General features: G+C 49.0%; 1 protein-coding gene across 2 annotated transcripts in view; it reads left to right on the plus strand.

Moving 5' to 3' along the window:
• TTLL6 (tubulin tyrosine ligase like 6) overlaps positions 1 to 10,020 on the plus strand; it is a 33,117-nt gene extending 23,097 nt beyond the window's left edge. For both annotated transcript variants that reach the window (XM_082704738.1, XM_082704739.1), the window contains 5 exons: positions 328 to 516; positions 1,380 to 1,554; positions 2,524 to 2,793; positions 7,596 to 7,962; positions 8,449 to 10,020. In XM_082704738.1, the coding sequence (XP_082560864.1) occupies positions 328 to 516; positions 1,380 to 1,554; positions 2,524 to 2,793; positions 7,596 to 7,962; positions 8,449 to 8,708 (1,261 nt within the window). In that variant the 3' untranslated portion in view covers positions 8,709 to 10,020. The remainder of the gene's footprint in view (positions 1 to 327; positions 517 to 1,379; positions 1,555 to 2,523; positions 2,794 to 7,595; positions 7,963 to 8,448) is intronic.
• The last annotated feature ends 14,397 nt before the right edge of the window (positions 10,021 to 24,417 follow it).

Consider the following 24,417-nt stretch of genomic DNA (forward strand, 5'->3'; position numbering starts at 1 on the left):
GTTGCAGGGGTTGTGAACGGGGAGGTGATGATGGTCTGCCTCCTCAGAGCTGAGCCAAGGGGAGATGGGTTTTTGTGTGAGGAGAGAGTCTCATACAGAAAGACCGACCATTCTGATCAGCTTCCTGTGCATTAGGACATTGGCCGTCCTGAGAGGGCTAGGATCTCCTTTCAGGGAAACGTTCACATGTTTATTTAGCAAATACGGGTTGACCACTGTTGTGTGCAAGGCCTCGGCCTGGCCCCACGGGACGTCCGGCTTGGCGTGTCCCTTCCAGGCTTCATCCCGAGAAAATCTACGGCAGCCCTGCGTTCTGTTCCCCCACAGGATGGAGGAAGTCAAGGGTTTCCAGGCTGTCCAGTTGGAGAAAACTGAGAAGTACGAGCAGGAGAATCGTGGGGGGTTCCGCCTGATTTATCCTACTCGGAATTCGGAGAAGTATGAGAAGTTTTTCCAGGACAACAACTCCCTCTTCCAGAATACTATTACCTCCAGGGCTCGGGAGGAGTATGCCCGGTAGGAGGGCTCCGGGCCAGGTGGATGGGTGTTGGGATGGGTTGGGTCATGCTTGACCTTCTGGGTGATGGGCCTAGGATGGTGAGGAGGGTCTCTGAGCTTCAATCCCCAACCTAGAAATTGTCAGGGAAACATTTGCTTTAGTCTCACAGGGACCAGGCATCATAGGCATCGTTGGTGTGGGGTGTTCAGTATGTAGCTGCTTCTAGAAACTCGCTTCTGAGACAGGAACCTGCACCCTCCTCCAGAATTCCCAGGGAGCTATCTCCTAGATTCACATAGGTGTAAAATCTAAGAGCTGGAAGGCACTCATCCTGTCCTGTCCAGTCCCTACCCATCACCTCATTTTATGGATGGGGAGGTCAGAGCACAGAAGGGGTCACAGAATGGTGATGACCAAAGAAGGGTTGGGATCCCCATCTCCTGACCCACGTGACTGTGTTATTCTCACTACATCATTGGCCAGAAAGGCCCAGGATATAAAGTGGCCCAACGTAGGGGCCCTTAGAGTTAGCCCCCTACCCAGACCCTCTTCCCAGCCCCTGCCACATGTGGGATTTGGCCTGCTGGGAAGTGGAGAGAGAGAGAGAGAGAGAGAAGGTGGAAGAGGTGGGCAGAGGCCCTGACTGTGTCCACTCCTTGGATGCTATTCCCCAGACTGGGAATGGTATGGTGGGAGGCACGGCTGTCCCCTTCCCACCTCCTGCGTTGGGCCCTGTAGTCATTTGAGCAGACTGGACACCCGGGGGGACGACACTGCACTCTTTGCCAAGCATCAGCGACCCCTCGGGGAGGGGTGGGGGAGCGCCCACTTTTGCAGCCCATCCCTAACCTCGGCGACCCTCCCTGTTCTACCTGGACAGACAGCTGATCCAGGACCTGAGGCTGAAGCAGGAGAAAAAGTCCTTCCCAGTGAAGGAGAAGAAGGTGGAGATGCAGGGGGAGTCGGCGGGCGAGCAAGCGAGGGGCAAGAGGACGAAAAGCTGCCGACAGAGACCCCAGCAGAAACCCCAGGCCGCCACCTTCACCTTCAAACAAGTAAACCCCGCTGGGAGGGGAGCGTGTGTGCCCGGCACCCTTCCCCGGCTGGGGCCGCTCCGTGGGGGGCTGCTCAGGAGACCGCTGCTCAGAGCCCTGACGCACTGAAGGAAGGGGGCTGACCGAGGGCCAGGCCACAGGAAGTCACGACGTGCCGGGCATCCTTCAGAGGACTCTCGCTGCTCTGTCCTGGTCTCCTCCATCGGGAAGAAAAGCAGCTGGGAGGCTGAGCACGATTCCCCGTGTAGGGAGCGGGCTCTGGGACCATTCTACTCATGGGTCCCAAGCCCAGTTTGGGCTGGAGTGCTCCCCTCTAGCAGGCCAGGGGTGCAGCTGAAAGAGGGGGCCGCAGAGAAGGGCTTCACGGAGGCAGGACCCTCACCTTTATGTGGGGTAAGGGACCACAGCTAGGTCCTTCCAGCCTGCTCTCTGCTCGAAGTGTGGGCCAGCCCTGGACGTGGCGGGGCGGGGGGCAGCTGTCCCATTGTTCTACAGTCTGAACCTTTGGATTGACCTTCTGTGCCTCATTATTTCTTCTGGCTCAGGAGAAGGACTCAACTGGCTTTTTGGTCCATCTCCTTTTTCTCGAACGCTCACCAGAAGGGACAGGATGACAGCAGGATATTTTTAGTTGTTTTTTTTTTTTTTTTGTAACTTTGCTAGGGTCATAGGTCTTTTAAGAAACTGATAAAATATATGATACTCTCTTACCATAAAGTATACAAAGATACAAAGTATACAAAGTTCTAAATGTATAGGTTTAAGCAGCTCAAAGATCCTGTGAAACTGTCCATGAGCCCTCTAGGGGGTCCCTGCACCCCAGGATAAGAACCTCAGATTAGAGAGACTTTGATACCTATTGCTTTCCTTCTCCTCCTCCTCTCCTCGGCACCTACCCTTGGTGCAGATAAATCTGTAAGTGGACAGAGCTGGGTTCCCACGGGCTGTGTTTGGTTTCCTCCTTCCCAGCATCTCCAGCCAATGGCATTGGTATCCTGCACACCGGACTTCTTCCTGAGTGTCAGAGATGCAAAGACAAATGAGACAGACAGCAGCCTTGACCCAGAAGGGGCCAGCCCTCCTCCTTGCAAGCCTATAGCTGCAAGGCGTTACACATCTGTACCTGACCTCAGCCACTCGAACCTTCTCAGCTGCCTGGGGCTGGAGCTCAGTCAACCCATCTCCAGAATCGAGGAGGTCAAATCTGCCTCTGCAGTGAACATATTTCCCAGCACAGGGGTGAGTAGAGCGGTCTAGCTCCCCAGAGGGCTCTGCTCACTCAGGGGGCAGTGGTAGGAGTCTTGCTTTCTGAGCAAGCCACTTAAGCCTCGGTGTTCCCACCTGGGAAGTCCAAGTTGTGCGAGAGCGTACATGCTAGGAGAATGGATCCATAATTTGGGGGCTTTTCCAGTGGCCGTCTTCTGCACCCCATCTTTAGGCATGTTCTCATCTCTGGCTGCTGGAGCAAATCACCATGGACTTGGGGGCTTAAAACACACATTTATTTGTTCACAGTTCTGGAGGCTAGAAGTCTGAAAACAAGGTGTTGGTGGGGCCGGGCCTCATCTGAAGGCTCTAGAGGGAGGATCCTTCTTTTCCTTCCTTGATTCTTGTTAGATTCCGGTGGCTGCCAACAATCCTTGGCGCTCCTTGGCTTGTGGCACTGGGACTCCAGTGGGGCTCGTTGAGTGTCTCTTCTGTAGGTCTTCACGTGGCCTTCCTGTAAGCACACCACCAGTCATTGGACTCAGGGCTCCCCCGGATCCAATATGACCTCACTTTCACCTGCCTCGTGATATCTGCAAAGACCCTGTTTCCGAATAAGGTCACAGTCTGAGCTTTGTGGCAGTGTCGAACCCAGCTCATGCCCTTACACAGTGTTTCTCAAACTCCATTTGTGTATGGACACCTGTTGAAGGAGAGAACACTCTTTCAGATCTCCCCTGGAGCCCTAAATAACTTATAGATATTTATAAGCAGAAAACCAGATGTATACAATCTTTATAACTCTTCTACAATGAGGAAATCAAAACAAACATCACCCATAAAGTTCACATCAAGAACATTAATTGAATGTGACAGTTGATTTTCTATCTTTGTGGACACTAGGGTGCCACATAAATGTGGTCCTGACAGCTCTAGAACGGGTCCTTTTGTGTTTACTGTAGTCGGGCTATATGATGACTGTATGTAAGTCCTGGAAAATGTTCGGCCTTGCTGGGCATTGCCAGGCCTAAGTACAATACGGTGGAGTGCAATGCTTTTCAAGTTCCTAACCATAGCCTGCAGTGGAAATCTGTTTCATTTCATCCGTCCATACACACACACTGGAAAAAAGCTTCTAAAACAACGATGAGCCATACTACGGATGGTGACTCCTTTGATATTTTTTATTCTGTTCTGTTCTGTTCTTTTAAAAATACCAGTTCCTGGGGCAGCTGGGTGGCTCAGTTGACTAAGCCTCTGCCTTCAGCTCAGATCATGATCCCAGGGTCCTGGGATCCAACCCCACGTTAGGCTCCCAGCTCAATGGGAAGTCTGCTTCTCCGTCTCTCCCTGCTTGTGTTCTCTCTGTCTCTCTCTCTCTCAAATGAATAAATAAAATCTTTAAAATAAATAAATAAAAATACATGTTACAACCCACTACATTAATTTCATGACTTATTAATAGGTTTACAACCACCATTCCATAAACACCTTTAAGAGATTAGGCTTTGGGGGCACCTGGGTGGCTCAGTGGGTTGGGCTGCTGCCTTTGGCTCTCGGGTCATGATCCCAGAGTCCTGGGATCGAGCCCCACATCGGGCTCTCTGCTCAGCAGGGAGCCTGCTTCCTCCTCTCTCTCTGCCTGCCTCTCTGCCTACTTGTGATCTCTGTCTGTCGGATAAATAAATAAAATCTAAAAAAAAAAAAAAAAAAAAGAGAGAGGTTAGGCTTTGAAGCTTCATGACACTGGATTTCACACCAAAAGCTGGGCTGCCTGCCTGGTTCAGGCAGAAGACCGTGTGGCTCTTGATCTCAGGGTCATGAGTTCAAGTGCCATGTTACATATAGAGATTACTTAAATTTATTTAAGTAATTTAGTATTATTAAGTATTTAAGTATTTATTATACTTAAATAATAAATAATAAAGAAGGAAACAAAACTTTAAAAAAAGCAAAAGTAGATAAGTGGGACTATATAAACTTGAACAGTCAACAGAGTGAAAAGGCAACCTATGAAATGGGAGAAAATACTTTCAAACTATGTCTCTGATAAGGGGTTCGTATCCAGAATATATAAAGGATTCTTACAACTCATACCAAAGATAACCTGATTTTTTAAATGGCTGAAGGATTTATGGGTGGCCCATTTGGTTGAGTGCCTGACTCTTGGTTTCCACTCAGGTTGTGATCTTGGGGTCGTGGGGTCAAGCCCCCATTGGGCTCTGCCCTCAGTGTGGAGTCTGTTTGAGATTCTTTCCCCATCTCCCTCTGCCCATCCTCCTGCTTTTTCTCAAATAAATAAATAAATAAACAAACAAATCTTTAAAAACCTGAGTGGCACCAAGGTGGCTCAGTTGGTTAAACATCTGACTCTTGGTTTTAGCTCAGGTCCTTGCTCATGGGTATGGGATCGAGCCCCAGGTCAGGCTCCCTACTCAACAGGGAGTCTCCCTGCAGGTCTGTTGTACAGTGATGGGGATATTACTGATGCTACTTACTGTATACTTAAAAATGGTTAAGGTAGGGGCGCCTGGGTGGCTCAGTGGGTTAAACCTCTGCCTTTGGCTCAGGTCATGATCTCAGGGTCCTGGGTTCAAGCCCCGCATTGGGCTCTGTGCAGAGAGCCTGCTTCCCCCTCTCTCTCTGCCTGCCTCTCTGCCTACTCACGATCTCTGTCTGTCAAATAAATAAATAAAATCTTTTTTTTAAAATGTGGTTAAGGTAGATGGGGCACCTCGGTGGCTCAGTTGTTAAGCGCCTGCCTTCAGCTCAGGTCATGATCCAAGGGTCCTGCTCAGCGGGAAGCCTGCTTCTCCCTCTCCCACTCTCCCTGCTTGTGTTCCCTTTCTCTCTGTGCCTCTCTCTGTCAAATAAGTAAAATCTTTTAAAAAATGGTTAAGGTTGGGCGCCTGGGTGGCTCAGTGGGTTAAGCCGCTGCCTTCGGCTCAGGTCATGATCTCAGAGTCCTGGGATCGAGTCCCGCATCAGGCTCTCTGCAGAGAGCCTGCTTCCCTCTCTCTCTCTCTGCCTGCCTCTCCATCTACTTGTGATTTCTCTCTGTCAAATAAATAAATAAAATCTTTAAAAAAAATGGTTAAGGTAGCAAATTCTATGTCATGCGTGCGCATGTGCATTTTTTCCTGTAATAAAGAAAAAAAAGGAAAAGAGTAAAGAGTATGCATCGATCTGGTTGCCTCTATTTGGATCCTGGAGTCTCCTTTATGACTTGTGTCTAGTCACTCTTATTTCCCCAAGCCTCAGTTTCCTCAACGGAAAAAACTGGAATTTTAGCACCTGGGTGGCTCAGTGGGTTAAGCGTCTGACTTCAGCGTACGTCACGATTTCAGGATCCTGGGATCCTGGGATCCAGGCCCTTGTTGGCAGGCTCTGCACTCAGCAGGGAGTCTGCTTCCCCCTCTCCCTCTGCCCCTCCTCCCACTCTTGCACTCTCTCTGTCTCTCTCTCATTCTCTCAAATAAATTAAAATCTTTTAAAAATGGAAATTTTTAAAAAGATTTTTATTTATTTGACAGAGATCACAAGTAGGCAGAGAGAGAAGAGGAAGCAGACTCCCCGCTGAGCAAAGAGCCTGATGTGGGGCTCGATCCCAGGACCCTGAGATCATGACCTGAGCCGAAGGCAGAGGCTTTAACCCACTGAGCTACCCAGGTGCCCCTAAAAAAGCGGAATTTTAATAATAGTACCTGCCAGTGGATTGCTTTGAGGATTAAATGGAAGAATACATGAAAATGTAGAGAGTGGCACCTGCCACAAAGGGTTCAGGAAGCATTAGCTGTTATTTTAATATTACTGCAACTTCTTAAGACTGTCTTTGTTCTTCTCTCATTAATCTAAGTGTAAAGTAGTATCACTTAACTCCAAAGAGATTTTTTTAAATAAGCAGCAATTTTTTATTGTTTTTCTTTGTATTTCATATGCGTAGTGTTAATTTAATAAAAAGCCCTGCTTCATTCAAAGACTTTACATCTTTCATTTATTTATATTTCCCTCTTATCTCTATGCTCACCTCCCATTCTCCTATCCACCATCTTTTGTTAATATGTTTCCCTGGCAAAGTAGGTATTTTTAAAAAAAATATATGCATTTAAGCTTTATTTAAATGTGATTGGGTCATTTATCTCATTCTGTGACCTTTTTCATGTTGAGCCTGTTTTTCTTTTTTTTTTTTTAAGATTAAATTTACATGCATTGAAATGCTCAAATCTTTTTTAAAAAATATTTTATCTATTTATTTGACAGACAGAGATCACAAGTAGGCAGAGAAGCAAGCAGAGGGGGTGGAGGAGCCGCAGGCTCCCTGCTGAGCAGAGAGCCCGATGCGGGGCTCAATCCCAGAACCCTGAGATCATGATCTGAGCCAAAGGCAGAGGCTTAACCCACTGAGCCACCCAGGCACTCCATCAAATCTTTTTTTTAAAAAAAGATGTATTTATTTATTTTAGAAAGAGAGCACACATGCACACGGAGGGTAGGGCAGAGGGAGAGAGAGGATCTCAGGCAGATGCTTGTGTTCCCTCTCTCTCTGAAATAAATAAATAAAATCTTTAAATAAAAACTAAGTAAATTTGAAAAATAAAATTTCTCTTTTGTTAAAAAAAAAAATACCCCCAAAACAAAAAACCAGAGGAAGCTCTGTGGACATTCGCCATCCTCTGCCCTAGTGTTCAGCCAATTCCTGGTTACGAAAGTATTCTAACCTAATCTTTCTTGCTGCTGATGAACTTGGCCTCCTTAGTCTGTTTATTTAAATCAAGAAGGAATGGGAAGGCGTGTCAGGCTTCCACAATCTCACGTTGGACTGTTTTCTCTTCCAGCCCTTAGCCTCCATAGAAACGTGCCCAGCTCCTACCACTCAGGTCTCAGACTCCCCAGAGCCTCTGCCTGGTGGGACCGGGACAACCAGCTCTGGCTGCGGTAGCCCCGAGATGGACAAGGTGGTCTTTAAATACAAGGAGCATCACTTCCCGCAAGACCTCATCCACGGGAAAATATCCAAAATTTGCCTTCCAGCAAAATCCCAGAGCTTCTCACGAAGTCTGAAGCCAAGCTGGCCGGCACTGGAGAATGAGACTCAGAAGCAGCCCCTGCTGTCGGAGCTCTTCACCAAGGTCCCACTTCGGGAGAAGCTCTCCCTGTTCCCAGCTTGCGGCAGCCCAAAGCTGGGGCGGAGTCACAAGTCACGTGAGTGCCAGCCCAGCCAGGCGGGTGCCAAGAGCTTAGGGGTTCCCAACAGGACCAGTCCTTGTCTTTGAGGAGCGCCCAGTCTGGGGTGGTGGTCGGGGAATGCGGCCTTAGGAAGACACCCCCTTCCCTGCCTGGTGGGGGAGATATCATTCACATTCTTAGGGAGTCTCTGGTCTTAATGAAATTACAAAAAAAAGGTAAAAATAAACTGCTTTTGGCAAGCTCCCTGTCTGATGATTCCTGATTGCTGGTTGTCATTGAGGTGAGGAGCATTTGGCTGAGTCGGAATCAGCGGAAGGGCACGAAGCAGGGAAACAGGGAAGAGAAGCTTCTGGCAGGAGAGGAGCAGAGGCTGATTCTGATTCAGGAACTTGAGCTAGCTTGAAGCCAGGGAACCCCGGCGGGAGGCGAGGCGGCCTCCACATCCATGTGCACCTCGCCCAGCCTTACAAATGGGTGATGCCAATGATTTTGCCTTTCCAGAAAACCGCTGCCTGCCCTGGGAGTGCTGCTTCAGCAGCCGAAGCTCTGGCGAGAAGAGGCAGCTGCGTCTGTCCTCGCTCCTGCTCCTGCACAATCCTCCCAGCCACGAAATGACCCTCAGCGACCTGCTGGTGGTTGCCACCCCAGCCCGACTGGATCCGAGGCCTGGCAGGAGCTACAGCAGCACCGCAAGAGACCCGTGTCAGGAAGCCTACAGCCGCAACCTGGTCTCTGGCCAAAAAGGATGTGAGAGGGACTAGGTGGGTCCACCTGTATTCCCTTCATGGGCTTGTTTCCCTGGCAAGCACCGCAGGTGTGTATTTCTGGAACGTCAGGGAAGTAGGAGGGTGCCTGGATTGATAAAAGACATCCAGGTAAGTAAACAGTTCAGACGGACCTCAATCAAAATGTGCCCCCCCCCCCGCAGCCCCTTGCAATGTGTGATTCTGCTATGACCTCCCTCCCTCCCTCCTACTAAAGCAGACTGTGACCGCCAGTTTGACCCGGCCCCCTTGTGACTGGTAGCTCACGCAGCAGGAGGGCAAACAGGTAAACATCAGCCCCATAGACATCACTTTGGGTGCTTGTAAAAATGCATACGTCTACGGCCTGCTTCCGGAAATTCTGATTCAGTAGGTCCTGGGGGAGTCCAGGAATCTGCATTTGAGGAGGGCTTCTCCATGATTCTGATGCCCTTCTCACCACTGTCAGAGAAAAACTGGGCCTGGTGTTTCCCAAACTTCCCTGACAATATGAATCACGGTGGCGGGGGAGGTGCTTGTTAAGCCTACAGTTTTCTGGGTCACACCCCCTAAAAGTTCTGATGCAAGAGGCTTGAGATGAAGCCCTGGGAATCTGTCTCTCGAATAAGCATCTCAGGTGTGGTACAGAGGACTGTCCTGCATCTAGACCCAGGCCTGGGCAGAGGAACCTGTGACAGCCAGGCCTGACCTATTGGCCTGCCCTTAAGGAGCTCAAACCCATCCCTACCATCTTCGATTTGTAATCTTCCAGTACTAAAATTAAAAAAAAATTTTTTTTTGAAGATTTATTTATTTTAGTGAGAAAGAGAGTTAAAAACCAGAGTCGAAGGCTTACCAGACTATGCCACCTAGTTGTCCCCATACTAGCACTTAAGGGATTGGTGACCCAACACCAGGTTTGGGTCATAGTGAGTTAGAAATGAGCTTCTCACTTACTTGAACCCCTGACATCAGGTGTCCTTCTTTTTCAAATGGAATTTTTTCTTTCTTTCTTTTTTTTTTTTTAAGATTTTATTTATTTATTTGACAGACAGAGATCACAAGTAGGCAGAGAGACAGGCAGAGAGAGAAGGGGAAACAGGCTCCCCGCTGAGCAGAGAGCCTGATGCAGAGCTCGATCCCAGGACCCTGGGACCATGACCCGGGCCAAAGGCAGAGGACTTAACCCCCTGAGCCACCCAGGCACCCCTCTATTTTTTTTTCTTTTTAACTTACTTTATTTAAATTCAGTTAGTTGACATAGAGTGTATCGTCAGTGTCAGATGTGGAGGTCAGTTACTCATCTGTTGCATACAATACCCAGTGCTCATTATATCGTGTCTGTGTCATTCTTCAGCAAAGCCCAGCTTGGTTTCAGGCTCCCTGAGAGGCTCTGGGATTTTGTTGGCAGAGAAGTTTTTGATATTTTCTCCTAAGTGAGTAAAAGTAAGTTCAAAAGGAAAGATAAATAGGTAGCTAGTTCTGTAGGAAAGACTTGTTTCTCTGGCTCTAATTTCTAAGAGCAGTTTGTCACACGGAGGCTTCTGTTATAGACTTTTACTACCGTAGTGGACAGTGGCTGAAGGCAGTAACTTTTTAATGAATATTAATGATGGTAACAGTTACCCCCTTTTTTGGGAGCCTACCATAGAGGTGCCAGAACACTTCTACATATATTTTTTATCTAATTTCATTCCAATCACATTGTGCCTTTTAGAAAAGAAAAAAAAATGAGGCTCAAAAAACATTAACGCCTAACTTTTGGGAGGTCCCATAGATAGAGCAAGGATTTGAGTCACATGGTTCTGATGCCCAAACCATACCATCTTTCTTTCCAATGGTGTTTGTAATAGTCTTCTGTTTGAGCTAAGGGCGTAGTAAATAGCTCTTCTATTTCTGCAGGTAGCCAGGAAGACCAGGCAGGCCCTCTTAGCATGTTGTATGGGGTCACCAGATCTCAGAGCTGGCCCTCTGCTCTTATGTCAAATGATGGCGTCTAAAAATCTCAATTAATCAGTCCACAAAGGACTGACACATACAAGGCAAACTCATAAAATCTGGTTATATATAGGGCAATGCCCGGCTATCGATGCATTGATGTACAAATGAAAGATGATGTGGCATAAGAATAGGGCTTCGGCATAATGACTAATGGTTGAACGAAAGAAAGAGGTAAGGTCCAAATTGTGGATCAGGGGCTCTCCCGGTTGCTGTAATACCTTCCACACATCAAGGAGAGGTGCCATGTGTCATGCAATCCTCAGGTCAATATTGTGAGGTTGACAAGAAGACATTATGATTTATCCTCAATTTGCAGAAGAAGAGAATCAGGGTTTGGGGGACAGTAAATGACTCCCCCAACCTCACAGAAGTGATGGGTTCTGGACAAAAGAACATGATGTTTCTTCCACCTTGCTCCATGTGAGGACAGGAGGCCTGACACATTCCTCCATGTTTTTCCTTAAATCACTATAATCTCATCTTCCTTCCTTTGGATCCACTTTCACAGTAGGTCGGTCAATGAGCCTCAGATTCCAGATCTGTCAACAACTGAGTTTTAGGGGATAAGTAGCGCATTTTGTAGATTTTAAGATGATTAAAAGCTTGCCAAAGCAGGATGCCTGGCACCCGAGTGAGTTGGCGGCACTGGTGAGGACGACCCACCAGCATGATGATGGTGGTGATGCCACGTTGATGGCGATGAGCCCAGCAGGGACTGAAGCAAGACGCACTTGCTTTCAGTGGACTAAAGGCTTTGCCTACCTTCTCTCAGTCCTCAAAGCAGCCCTGTGTGGTGAGTGCTGTTGTCATTCTCTTTTTTCAAAAGAGAAAGCCAAGGGTGAGAGAGGTTAAGTAACTTGCACAAGGGCATTGAGAGATCCTACACTCACGCCCTTAACCGCTACTGCTTCTTGTCTCTGTCCAGCCATCTTGGCCGCTCTTCAATGGTCCATACCAGAGCATCTGGTGCTAGAAGGATGCAGGAAGGTGAATGGTGCATAGGTAAAATGAGTTTCTGGTGACTGTGGATGTGGATCTAGGAGTGTCTCCTGACCTACTAGACAGGATGGTGATAAAAGTTAATTGGCTTGAATATTCTAAAGGCCATTTTAAAGGAAATGCTAAGGAAAAATTCTTTTTTTTTTTTTTTCTTTTCAGAATCAGACTGGATCTCTGTCATTTTCCCCTCTTTCCATCTCTTACGCCCAGGAAATAATTTATCGTTTCTTAAAGTGTCTACAATGTCCATAGAGTCAACTGAAAGTTTTATTTCCTCGTCTAGATATCCTGGTCTTATAACGACTTCCCATTAACAGCATGGGGCCAACAGCCTTGTCTTCTGTGCCCTCCCAGTTAGCTTCCAGTGCTGTAGGACCATGACCTCTGAAACGTATTGGTTCTGCCCCAGGACACAGCCCAGTTGCCCCACCAGTAGCATTCCTATGGGTCCCTCAGATGGCCCCATCATCCAGAACACTCCCTGATCCCAACCCCAGATAGAGCAGTGTGAAAGGAAGAGTGTTTCAGAGAAGGACTCAAAGTTTCCAGGAATCCGAAGCCCTCAGTCTACCAACAGGTCTGCATCACTTGGTTTTCGACCCCAAAGAGAAAAGATAGAGAAAGGGCGAGGCATGTTGGAGGAATCTGAGCCCTGAGTAAGGGAATTGGTGCAGATGTAACTTTACCAGGTACAGACCAGACCTCCTCCCACCTGAGCCACCTCAATACCTAACACCTTCCTGCTACCTCCCTTACAGTCCACATCCACATCAATCTTTCTGATGAAGAAGTGAGGGGAGAGTTACCCAGCCTGCAGGTCTTTTTATATCAACTTGCAAGAATGATGCATCTTCCCCTGAAGTGTACACTAATAAAATAAATTGTCATGCTTGATGCTGGTGGGATGGTGAGCCTGATCCAGAGTAAGAATGGGAAGGGGGAAGCAGGAGAGTTCTCCTGAGCTCTCCTCATTAAGAAAGCTCCAAATTCGCCAAAAACATGTTGGGAGAACTTGAAGAATTTCTTTGGATGAATGATAAGCCTGGCCCTCCCTGTTGGGAGCCTGGTGTCTAGGGGACCCTTTTGGGAGCTCTGTGGTTGCCATGTGTCTGCCCAACATCAACCCTGGCTAGACTCCAGGCATAACATTTCGTTTTGCCATTTTGTTCATGCCATTTCATTTTGTTCATCCTCTACCCTCTCCAAGAATGTGATCTAAGACTTTGCCTCACTTGCTCTTTCGGAATTAGATCCCGGAAATGAGCTTTGGAGGAAAAGTATGGGGCAGGGGTGGAAGAAAGTTGATGTCTAAAGTCAAGAATCTGCTTCACAATGTTGACCCAGATTTGCTTTATGAAGTCCTGATGGGATGACTTTCTGTCAAGGATGTCAGGGGATTCTGGGATACTTGAAGCCCTCAGTACTCCTCAGTTATCCAAAGTAGTGGATGGAGTAGTGAATGGAGAAGCCATTTGTGTCCAGCTGTGAAGCACACATACACACAACACCTTAAGGCCTGGTTTTCAAGGACTCCTGGTGTAGACTTCTTCTTGTAAGTAAGTCAAGTCTCACCTGGATGGCAAAAAAAAGGAAGCCCTGATTACAACTAGGGAGACTACTAAAAAATTAACTAGGCCACCTGGCTGGCTCAGTTGGTGGAGCATGTGACTCTTGATCTCGGGATTGTAGGCATAGAGATGACTTTTAAAAAATTAACCTGGGGCACCTGGGTGGCTCAGTGGGTTAAGCCTCTGCCTTCAGCTCAGGTCATGATCCCAGGGTCCTTGGATCAAGCTCGGCATCAGGCTCTCTGCTCAGTGGGGAGCCTGCTTCCTTTTCTCTCTCTGCCTGCTTCTCTACCTACTTGTGATCTCTGTCTGTCAAATGAATAAATAAAATCTTTTTTTTAAAAAAAAGCTGTTAAAAGGGGTGCCTGGGTGGCTCAGTGGGTTAAGCCGCTGCCTTCGGCTCAGGTCATGATCTCAGGGTCCTGGGATCGAGTCCCACATCGGGCTCTCTGCTCAGCAGGGGGCCTGCTTCCCTTCCTCTCTCTCTGTGATCTCTTCCCTTTCTCTCTCCTACTGTGATCTCTCTCTGTCAAATAAATAAATAAAATCTTTTAAAAAAATAAAAATAAAAAGCTGTTAAAAAATTTAAAAAATTAACCCTCCCTTTGCCAGCCCTTCCCAATGCCATTTAGGAGACTCCAAATGAAATGATTCAAGGCCAATTTTTCCATTGTCATTATCAGGTTGCCACAGATTATAGTCTGGACCACACAAAAGCTGTAAGACTTAATGAAATAGGGCTTTCTAGAACCTCTGCATCTCTCCCTTTTTCTCCCTAGTCACCACTGAACCAGCCAGTTAAGGTTCCTAAGCTGATTAAAAGAAAGTCTTTTAATAAGATGAAGTCAGAATTATTTGTCTTTCTAGGGGACAATTTGGTGTCAGCATCTTTGATCCTAGAAATAGGCTCTGCTTCATGGGCATGCCATCTGTGTAGTCCCAACAGGCTCCACCCTTAGAAGGGCCCTGTACTTGGTTAAATGCTCTGTTGTCACCCTCTTGAAATTCTGAGCATTTTTTGAACAAGGAGCCCCACATTTTCATTTTGTACCCACCACACTATGTAGCCAGTCCTGCTCAGAGACTTCAACAGGTCTGGGTTATCCAAAGAGAAGGCAAAATGGCAGCCCCCATGCTCCTGTTCATCCTCAGGGCTAAGCGGAGCAACTGTCTGCTGAATGTTTGTGGGTGACCTTGCCCCCATGGAGTGTGCGTTGGAGTAAGACAGGTCCACAGACAGCTGGCCTGAGTTAAGTGCCACTAACTCAGCCTGGCATGGGCCTCAATCCCACAACCCTGAGATCATGACTTGAGCAAAAACCAACAAGAGTCTGGTGCATAACCAACTGAGCCACCAAGGTGCCGCATAACACGATTTTAAAAAATGGATATGAGGTGTGATATGAGGCATACTGGTCTGGAAGAAAATAACAACCCTGAACATGGTTGAGAAGTAAACTTTGGTCCAATCAGGCTGATCTGAAAGGAAAATTGGACCCTCAGTATTCACTGATTCAGCAAATAGTTATTGAATTTTTATCATGGGAAAATAATGTGTGAGGCCATACTGGAGACACTGGTGCCCTTGTTTATTTCATCCTTGTGGCAGTGAACCAATTTATGTGGTTGTCTCTCTGCGGAACTGTACCATGTCTTTAAATCTTTATATTCCCTGCTTTTAGCCTAGTGCCTCGGACATGATAAAAATTCAATAACTATTTGCTGAATCAGTGAATACTGAGGGTCTAAAATGTTACACTGGGAAGTGTTTACATAATTCAGTGGAAAACCACTGGAGGTTTTGGATGTGGGCTTTTAGGGTTAGAAAGTCGAATGTGGTAGAAGATGGTAGAATGGATGACTGGCAAAGGGAGAGACCATTGGACAAGTGGTTAGGAGGCTCTTCTGGTGGCCCAGGTTTCAAGCCTTTCAGCCTCTCTTAGGATGGTGAGCTGTGGGAAAGAGAAGGAGGCAGGCGAGTAAAGCACTGTAGATCTGGGACATCATAGCTGAGTGAATGGAAGGAAGTAGAAAAAGGGAAAAACAATGACAGCTTCAAAAGAGAGTCCTGTGCCTGGGTAACGCAGTTGATAAAGCATCCAACACTTGATCTCAGCTCAGGTCTTGATCTCAGGGTCGTAAGTTCAAGTCCCACATTGGACTCCACGTTGGGCATGGAGACTACTTAAAGAAAGAAAAGAAAAAAAAAAAAGAAAACTGAGTCCCCTCAAAGAAAATAGAAACATTGGGAGAAGGAGCTTTGCGGGGATGGAAGTCAGAGTATCCGTTTCATAAGGCAGATGGATGAGTTCCTGTTCCCAGATGTATTTAAAAGAGCAGCACTCGGGGTGCCTGGGTGGTTCAGATGGTTAAGCATCTGCTTTCTGCTCAGGTCATGATCCCAGCATCCTGGAATCGAGCCCTGCGTCCAGCTCCCTGCTCAGTGGGAAGCCTGCTTTCCCTCTCCCACTTGCCCTGCTTGTGTTCCTGCTCTTGCTGTCATTCTTTCTATGAAATAATAAAATATTTTAAATAAATAAATAAGAAAGAAAGAGCAACACTGAAGGAAAACCCTCCAAGTGCAAAAATTATTTTCCTTGACGACCAGATGGTTAAAAACAGCCATCTTGGACTGGGGAGGTTCTCCAGGCTCAGAACTACCTGGGCAGCTGAAAAGACACGTGTGCTCCCACCTCCTGAAAGCCAGAATAGTCAGTCTGGGGGAGGACATTGTCCTGGATTAGAAAGCTCCCCCAGAGGGTTCTGATGCATAGCCACATTTGGGAACCACTTAACGTGTCTCACCCCACACTCTAAAACCCCTAGCCCTCCTCACACTAGCTGGGGGGAACTCTCCCTAGACTTAAAAGGGCCACTGCAGGGGCACAGTGGCTCAGTGGCTTAAGCGTCTGCCTTGGGTTCAGGTCATGATCTCAGGATCCTGGGATGGAGTCCCACATCGGGCTCTCTGCTCAGCAGGGAGCCTGCTTCCCCTTCCCTCTCTGCCAACTGATGATCTCTGTGTGTGTGTGTCAAATAAATAAAATCATTAAAAAAAAAAAAAAAGCGGGGGAGGGTGGCCACCGCAGATTCCAGTTTTTCTTCCACTCTGGCCTGGAATGGGAAGTCAGGCAGATTGGCAGCTGGTTTGCTCCAGTGTCGTCCTCCACTGGTGCTGGATGATTACATGAGCCGAATGTAATCATTCACAACCCTTGTCTTTACAGCTGGCATGTCACTTAGCTAATTACAGCACACAGTGCCATTTCAATTCAAGGAATCTAAAAAAGCAATGAAATGGGCTCTGCAAATTGTTAGGAAGGCAATGAAGACCGTGGAACTGCAATTTTACTAAACATTGCTTTCAATTATTTTGCATTCTTCAGCTATGACTCTTAAGTTATTAACCAGCAGCCTGGGAAAGCCAAGCAGGCCATGTGGAGGCTATTTCATGACTTGCGAATGCCCACTGTGTGTTGGGGGAGGTGGCAGGAGGGAAGGGATTGTGATCGCTCTGCGCATGCGTTCTTCCCATCATGCACTTGCTAATTTTACGTTAGCCATGACTCTCCTGAACCATAGATTCCGACTGGTCTGGGTGAGCTTCAGCAAGCGTCTCCCTTCCCCTTTACTCCTGAACTATGTACTATCCCCAGAAAACACGAGGAAAGGAATGTGGGAAAGCAAAACAAGACCTTAAAAAAAAAAATCTAGAATCAGTGCCTGGTCTCTCTTGATTCTTCTCAATCTTTGAATGGGCTTCTTGCACAGCCTTTTTTTTTTTTTTTTTTTAAAGATTTTTAAAATTTATTTGACACAGACAGAGCACAAGCAGGGGGAGTGTCGGGCAGGGGAGAGGGAGAAGCAGGCTCCCTGAGGAGCAGGGAGTCTGATGTGGTGCTCGATCCTGGGACCCTGGGATCATGACCTGAGCCAAAGGCAGATGCTTAACCAACTGAGCCACCCAGGTGCCTCATTTTAAAGGGAAAGACTGTGCCATCACTCTCCATCCTGCTTTAAAAATGAAAAGGGTCCCCATCCATCTGAGAAAGGGGTGGGAGCAGCAGGACGTAGAACAGGTGTGCTGAAAGAGATCCCTCTTGATACAACATCGGTCGGCGTCGTAATTGGGAACAGAGTGCCAGCTGCCTCAGCAATCATGCCAGGCAGGAGAGCAAACACCAAAATCCTGTTGGCAAACCCAGCAGAGGTTTGGCCAAAGCAAACAGAGGCTGAGGCAGGCCCGCTGCAGCGGACTCTTGCTTCCCCTTGGATATCTCTTGGGAGACTGAGCCAGCAGAGCCGCATGTCAGGACATCAGGTAGCTGTGGGGATGCGTATGTCCATTCCTGGGCAAGGGCCCAAGCTGGACCCTTGCTTTCCTTGCCGCGGTCCCCTTTCAATTTGGGATAGGCCAGGGAAAGTCTGATACTGATAAAAAACTTCCGAATGTATTACTTTGCTTATTCCTCACAGCAGTCCTGTGAGATCCGTATTATTCTCCTCTCACAGATGAGAGAACACAGAGGCTAAGAGCCACCAAAGACACAGAGCCAGGATCTGACTCAGAGTCTCTGACTCAGTGCCTGCTGCACTTCCCATTCCCTCTGCCTTCCCACTTGAACTCTCCAAAGTCAATTCCCACCATCTAAATGGGACTTGGGGGGGCACCTGGGTGGCTCAGTGGGTTAAGCCTTGGTCTTCGGTCTTCGGCTCAGGTCATGATCTCAGGGTCCTGGGATGGAGCCTGCATTGGGGCTCTCTGCTCAGCAGGGAGCCTGTTTCCCCCTCTCTCTGCCTGCCTACTTGTGACCTCTCTGTGTCAAATAAATAAAATCATTAAAAAAATAAATGGGACTTGGCTTCTTTCCATTTTGTAACCAAGAAGCAGAGGCTCAAAGGAGATGTGTGTCCCGGGTTAGGTTTGTTTTTAGACCAGAAAACAGCTAGTTGATGTCCTAGATTTTGTCTGCCACACCCACCAAACTACCAGAATCCCAATGAGATTAATATATTTATGAATGTTTCCCATTATTTGCATTTTTCAAAAGTGCTTTCCCCCTCTTTATTTAAACATAAAAGATCTGAATCAAGTTCTCTGGTTTTCATGTTCTAATTTGGTTGTATTTAGACATAGCCTAAATACTCTTCTGGCCTCGTGGTGGTTAGAGGGCTCAATGTACCTATGAAAATTCATATTCCTTGCAGCCTGGTTGGAAAGATGCCCAGTAGCTGTATTCATATCTAATGGAGGGACTGCGTTCCTATGGGCTGGATTCCTAGGGAGAGAAGAAAGCTGTTGGATTGCCTGTTCTCTTCTGGGTCTCCATTCCTCAGCAAATTTCCTGATCCTTTGAAAATTCCAGGTTTTTTTCCAACCTTCCTGTTTGAGGGGCGAGAAAGACCGACCAAAGAAGGAAAATGGCGTCCCTTATTGGACTCAAACCCTACAACCTGCCCTCTTTCCCTGGCATTTTCATTTGCTCTGCCTCTGGGGACCCTGCTGGGGTCTGGGACAGTGGAGGCGGAGGGCATGACTGAAGCGCGGTCTCCATTCCCCCTATCTGGAGAGAGGGCCTAGAGAGCAGGGTGGAGCTGGGGATCCGCCAGAGAGAGAGCGGAGCTGTTGGAGAAAGTGTGCGCAGAAAAGGCGCAGCCGGGCGCCTTCGCACAGAATTGGAGAACACCTCGCTGCCCACAGTCCAGGCCCGCGATGCTGCTCCATGCGACCAGAGGAGTTCGGCTGATTCAGGGCGCTGAGCTCCGCGCTCCTTGGCGAGGATAATCCCAGGTGGACCGTTGCTCCCTGCCCGCCTCCCGGACGCCTCGCTCCAAGCGCAGCCCAGCCCAGCGCAACCCGGCTCCGGCGTCTCAGTAGGGACGCGGCTCGGCGGCCACGGGCAGCGCGGGTCTACGCGGCTCCCGGAGAGAAGCGGGCTTTCGCCCCAGCGGGGTTCCAGGAGGATCCGCTCCGGGCTGGAAGAAGTACGACGGAGGTTGGAGGAGATGGCGCCAGAGCTCCCAGTAACAGTGCTCGGGGCCGGGGCCGGACAGACAGCAAGTTACCAAGCGCTTCCCTCCCGCTGCTCTCCAGGCTGCGCCCCAGCGGCTCCCGCTCAAATACCTCAAAGCCTCGGAAGTAAAGTCCCCCTCAGGGGGCATTGCAATCAGCGGCCTCGGGTATCTATTTAGGAATACGCGTCCCTGCTGTTTATTTAGCGCGTATTATGTGTCAGGAGCGGAGCCAAGCGCTTTAGAAACTTTATTCCTCCCCAAACTACCTGTTTGGGGGGTGGTGGTGACGGGGTTCAATCCCCATTTACAGACGAGAAAACTGGGCCCTGAGAGGCGGAATAATTTTCGAGGCAATATGTGTGGACGGCAAGGATGAACTGGGGCATGGCTCCAAGACCAGGCAAAACCTTGGTGAGACCCTTCCAGGCCAAGTTCAAGTTGCTTGAACTTTAACTGTGCACTCGGGATTAGTTTCTAGTCTGGAGATCAGTGTAATACCATGCAGGGGACAGAGCATTCCAGGGTAGTCACCTCCATTCTGTCACTGTTCTTATAAGGACTCCCCACCCCAGACAAGGTAGGAATGGTGTTACCCCAGTTTTACAGACTGGAACAGGAACAGGTGCAACCAGGGCAAATAGTCCAGAAGTGAGCTCCAAAAAAAGGTCTTCTGATGTCCTAAACCCAGGAAGGGTTTTCAGCCAGGACTTCTGCTGAATTATTTTCATTTTTAAAGTAAACAGGGTTCTAGTGGGATGCCTGGGTGGCTCTGTCTGTTAAGCACCAGCCTTTGGCTCAGGTCATGATCCCAGGGTGAGTCCCACATTAGTCTCCCTACTCAGCGAGGAGCCTGCTTCTCCCTCTGCCTGCTGCTCCCCCTGCTTGTGCTCTCTCTCTCTCTCTGACAAATAAATAAATAAATAAAAAAATTTTTTTTTAAGTGGGGTGCTGAAAACACAGGCTTGTGGAGTGTCTCTGGGCCACAGTAGCGAAGATCTACTCACATCTACCCCTCTTCGCCAGAGCCAAGGGAACTGAGCTCCCTGCCTCCTTCCCTTCCTTGGGGGCTGAGGAGAAGAGCCTTTTCCTTTGATCCACTTCTCAGTGCCTCTAGTCATTTGGCTGGGACTACTAAGCAGAGGGCAAGTGGCTGAGGGTGTCTCTGGGACACATGCAGTTGGGGCTTGGCAAAGTCTGAGAGGAAGCTGAGGCCGGCAGAGCAACCCTGCGGCTCTGCTGTGCTGGGTGTGTCGCGCGTTGGTTGATTTCATTCCAGCATCAACTCTGTGGATGTTAGTATCAACCTTCTCTTACAGGCAAAGAGACTGTGCTCAGGGCGACGAAGACACTTTCTGGGACCTGAAGCTCGTGGGCACTGGGATCCAGGTCTATGCTGGGTCTGTTTGACTTGACAGCTTCTTTCTACCCTTCTAAGAATGGCTTTAAGTTGTGAGTCAAAACAGGCTCTTTCCACATCATCTTCAACATTAAAAAAAAAAAAAACAAAAACAAAAACAAAAAAAAAAACAAACAAACCAATGCCATAGTAACCATATTCTTAAAGTCTAATGACCAAATCCTTCCTTAAGGGGTGAGGGTTTCCTTAACCCCTCACACAGGCCCAGTCTCGCTTCAGACAGATGTCCTTCAGGTGATCCTAGAAGAATGGGAATAGGGCCGGCACTTCTGAGCCCTTTCCTTCTCCCCCCAGGCCCCCCAAGCCTGGAACCTTTTCCAAAGTGCTTTTCCTAGGTTTGAGCAATGGATTCTTTATTTAGCAGGAGAAAGCAGGCAGCACAGCTGCCCCCAAGGAAGGTCACCACTGTCACCTGGCAGGAGACAGACAGGATTTCAGAATCCCCCTCTTCTAGGCCTCTCTCCTACCCGCTACCCCCCCCCCCAACCTCACCACCCCTTCGCCTTTCTGGTCCCACCAGTTTCTAGAGCACAGAGGATGTTTACCCTGGGGAGTGAGGCTGACTTGGGGCTGAGGTCAGAAGCCTGATTCACTGCAGGGAGGCACCCGCTCGGCCCCCACCCGGTGCCCCCGCTTGAGCCAGGAGACTGAGACTGGAAACGCCACCCCACCCGGCCAATAAATGCCTCTGCAACTCCCCAGACTGGAGGGCATCCCTCCCGCCACCGCCGCCACCGACCCTCCTCCCTGCTCTGTCAGCTAGGCCCAGATGTGGGCACTACTGTGAGAGAACTCCAAAGGGGCCCTGGACACCTCCCCATCCTCCAGTCCCGATCGAGACGGAGGGCTGTGGAGAGGGGGTGCCCATAATCTGCTCCCCCTCAATTCACTAGAAGATTTTCTTGACCCTGCCTGAGGCATCCCCTCCTGGGTTCTCTGCCCAGCCACCTCCCACCCCTTAACCAGGCTGACAGCTCTTCCCTCTGGCAGAGGAGGAGCCTGGAGGCAGAAGAAACCCAAGAACTTGCCCCTTCCCCCCACCCCACCTGGGAGTTGGGGGTTGAAAGGCTTGGATTTGAGTCCCAGGATGCAGGAAAGGAGAAGGGGGTGTAGCTTCCCATCTCTCTTTCTCCATACCCTCCAAGGACTTGCAGCATCCCCACTTCAGAACCCAGAAGGGGTTCATATTTCACCAGCTACCCCTTCCATCTGGAGACTGGGAAAGGGCAGGTCCCCAGGGGCCCAGCTACCACAGTGTCCCAGGTTGGGTCAGTGGGGAGGCCTGGGCCCTACGCAGCCCCTCCATACCTGCGCAGCTCCCACCCCGGCTGCCTCTGCCTGAGCACATCGCCTCAGCCCCCGTCTGACCCCACGCACTGATAAGCCCCCAGACGGCCAAACATTGTTAACTTCTTTGTCTTTCTAGACTCCACCCTGTCTTTTCTCCAACCTGGGGTTGAGGGCTCGCCTGGGTGTGTGCCCCTAGCTCCCCCAGGAACTGGACTGTTACACACCATACATTTGAACTTCGCCACACACTCCCTTTCCCGTCTTCCTGCTTCTGGACCGGGAGCGAACTTTCTGCCACATTCGGGTGGTCTAAAATAGTGTTCCCTCGGGGCGCCTGGCTGGCTCCGTGGGTTAAAGCCTCTGCCTTCGGCTCAGGTCATGATCCCAGGGTCCTAGGATTGAGTCCCCGCATCGGGCTCTCTGCTCAAGAGGGAGCCTGCTTCTCTCCCTCTCACTCTCTGCCTACTTGTGATCTCTGTCAAATAAATAAATAAAATCTTTATTAAAAAAATAAAATAGTGTTCCCTCACCCTCCACTATGCCACAGCTCATCTCCCCTGGCGGTGTGGACCCTGTCCGAGAAAACTTCCAGGAACCAGTAAAAACCAAAGGACAGAAAGGGGAAGTTGATGTCAGAGAAGGTCAACAATATTTTCAGAAACTGAAACTTAAAATCCCTCTCAGCTCAACCCTGAACATGAGGGGAAGAGGGAGTAGGGGTGGACTGTCCCCTAGGACCGCACATCCGAATAGTGCTCTTTCGTTTTTTCCTTTCCCTTTGCCTTGTTAAAACTTCGCTCACACACAAAAAGGAGAAATCACACACAAAAAAGGATAGGAGAAAATGTCTACCCCAAAACAACCAGTTGCTGGGAGGTATGGGGATGGTGGCTATCCCTGGGTAGCATAGTTGTTTAAGTCTCCCGCTAACTCTTGGTTTCAGCTCAGGTCATGATCTCAGGGTCGCTGGATCAAGCCCCATGTTGGAGTATCCAATCTCAAGAGTCTGCCTGAGACTTGCTGTCCCTCTGCCTGTCCCCACTTGCTCTCTCTTTCTCTAAAATAAATAAATAAAAGCTTTAAGAAGAAAGAAAAAAGGTAGGAAAGCAAGCAAGCTGATCACTGTTACAGCTGCTTGCTCCAGGCACCCCCACTCCCACCAGCAGCATGGATTCTGCCCTCAAATCCTTTCTTAGCTCTCTTCTCCCCACTCCTTCTCCAAAGAAAGAGAAGGTTCCTGGAGAAGACCCCTGGAAGACAGGCTCTGGCCAAGGAAGCAGGGTGGGGATGTGGGGACGTCGCATCCACAGGAGAGGGCAGATGGGGTGGAGGTGGGAGCTCATCCTTCCTGGAGCGGTCACCCCCTTTCTAGACAGGAGCTCAGGTCTTAAGTCCAAGGGTGCAGTTTCTACCACTTCGAACAATTATTTGGATACATCGGAACATTTTCTAACTTAAAACAATGCAGTGAAAGGACCAAAAAGTTCAATGTCGTTTGGTCAGAAATTAGGTAATATAGCCCTGAAGACTTCTCCTGAGAGAGAGGTTTTTTGACAAAAAAGAAATAGATATTAAGTCATTACCTGAATACTTAAAAAAAAAAAACAAGCCTTTAAAATTTGATTTTTCCCAACCTATATTACACTTTTCAACAATTCTGAAGAGATCAAACTCGATAACAAAACCCAGGGGGGAATATATTTCATTTTCAAACCTTCAACACTGCCCTGAAGCATTTGAGCAGAAGGGAGAACCCGGCACATCCGAAGTTGTTAGCAAATTCCCAGCTCCAAGTAAGTGCTCAGGAAATGCTGGCAACATCCTCTCCCCCACTGCGGAGGGCTTGGCTCGCATCGATGCCCGAATTCTCTCTTGACTTCCCTCTAAAGATCCGCTTAGGGGTTTTGCCCAGTTTCTCCACTGGTATCTCAAGTGCGTAAACGGACACAAACGGTTCTGTCTTCCAAAGAGCTCGCCGGAGCGCGGGACTGAGCAGCAAGCCCCCCCCGCAAGGCGCTGGCTACGGCTGCAAAGTGTGTCAGACGAAAACCCGTGCAGCCTCAAGGGGCTGCCTTTGCGACCTAGCCTGGGACAGCGGAGCCCCGGCCTGGAGTTCGGCGCTGCGGGGGTGAGGGGTGATCGGCTCACCGCGGGGATCCCGAGGCTGAGAGTGGTCTCTGAGGTCCCTGGGATCGCTCTGACCCCTCCCTTGCCCCTCAACTCCAGCCCCACCGACCCTCCAATCCCATCCCCCCCCCCCCCCCCCCCCCCCCCCCCCGTCCCCGCCAGTCTGCAGTTTCCCCACTTGTCTTCTGGGGACATAATAAGCACATGTCGCTAGGTGGTGGGAGGTAGCCGCCAGGGGCACTAGCTGTTTTCTCTCTGTTCCCCAGAAAACTGGTGGCCTAGAAGACAGACCATCACCCCTCGTGAAAAT

Source organism: Mustela nivalis, assembly GCF_964662115.1.
Source record: "Mustela nivalis genome assembly, chromosome: 17".
Taxonomy (NCBI): domain Eukaryota; kingdom Metazoa; phylum Chordata; class Mammalia; order Carnivora; family Mustelidae; genus Mustela; species Mustela nivalis.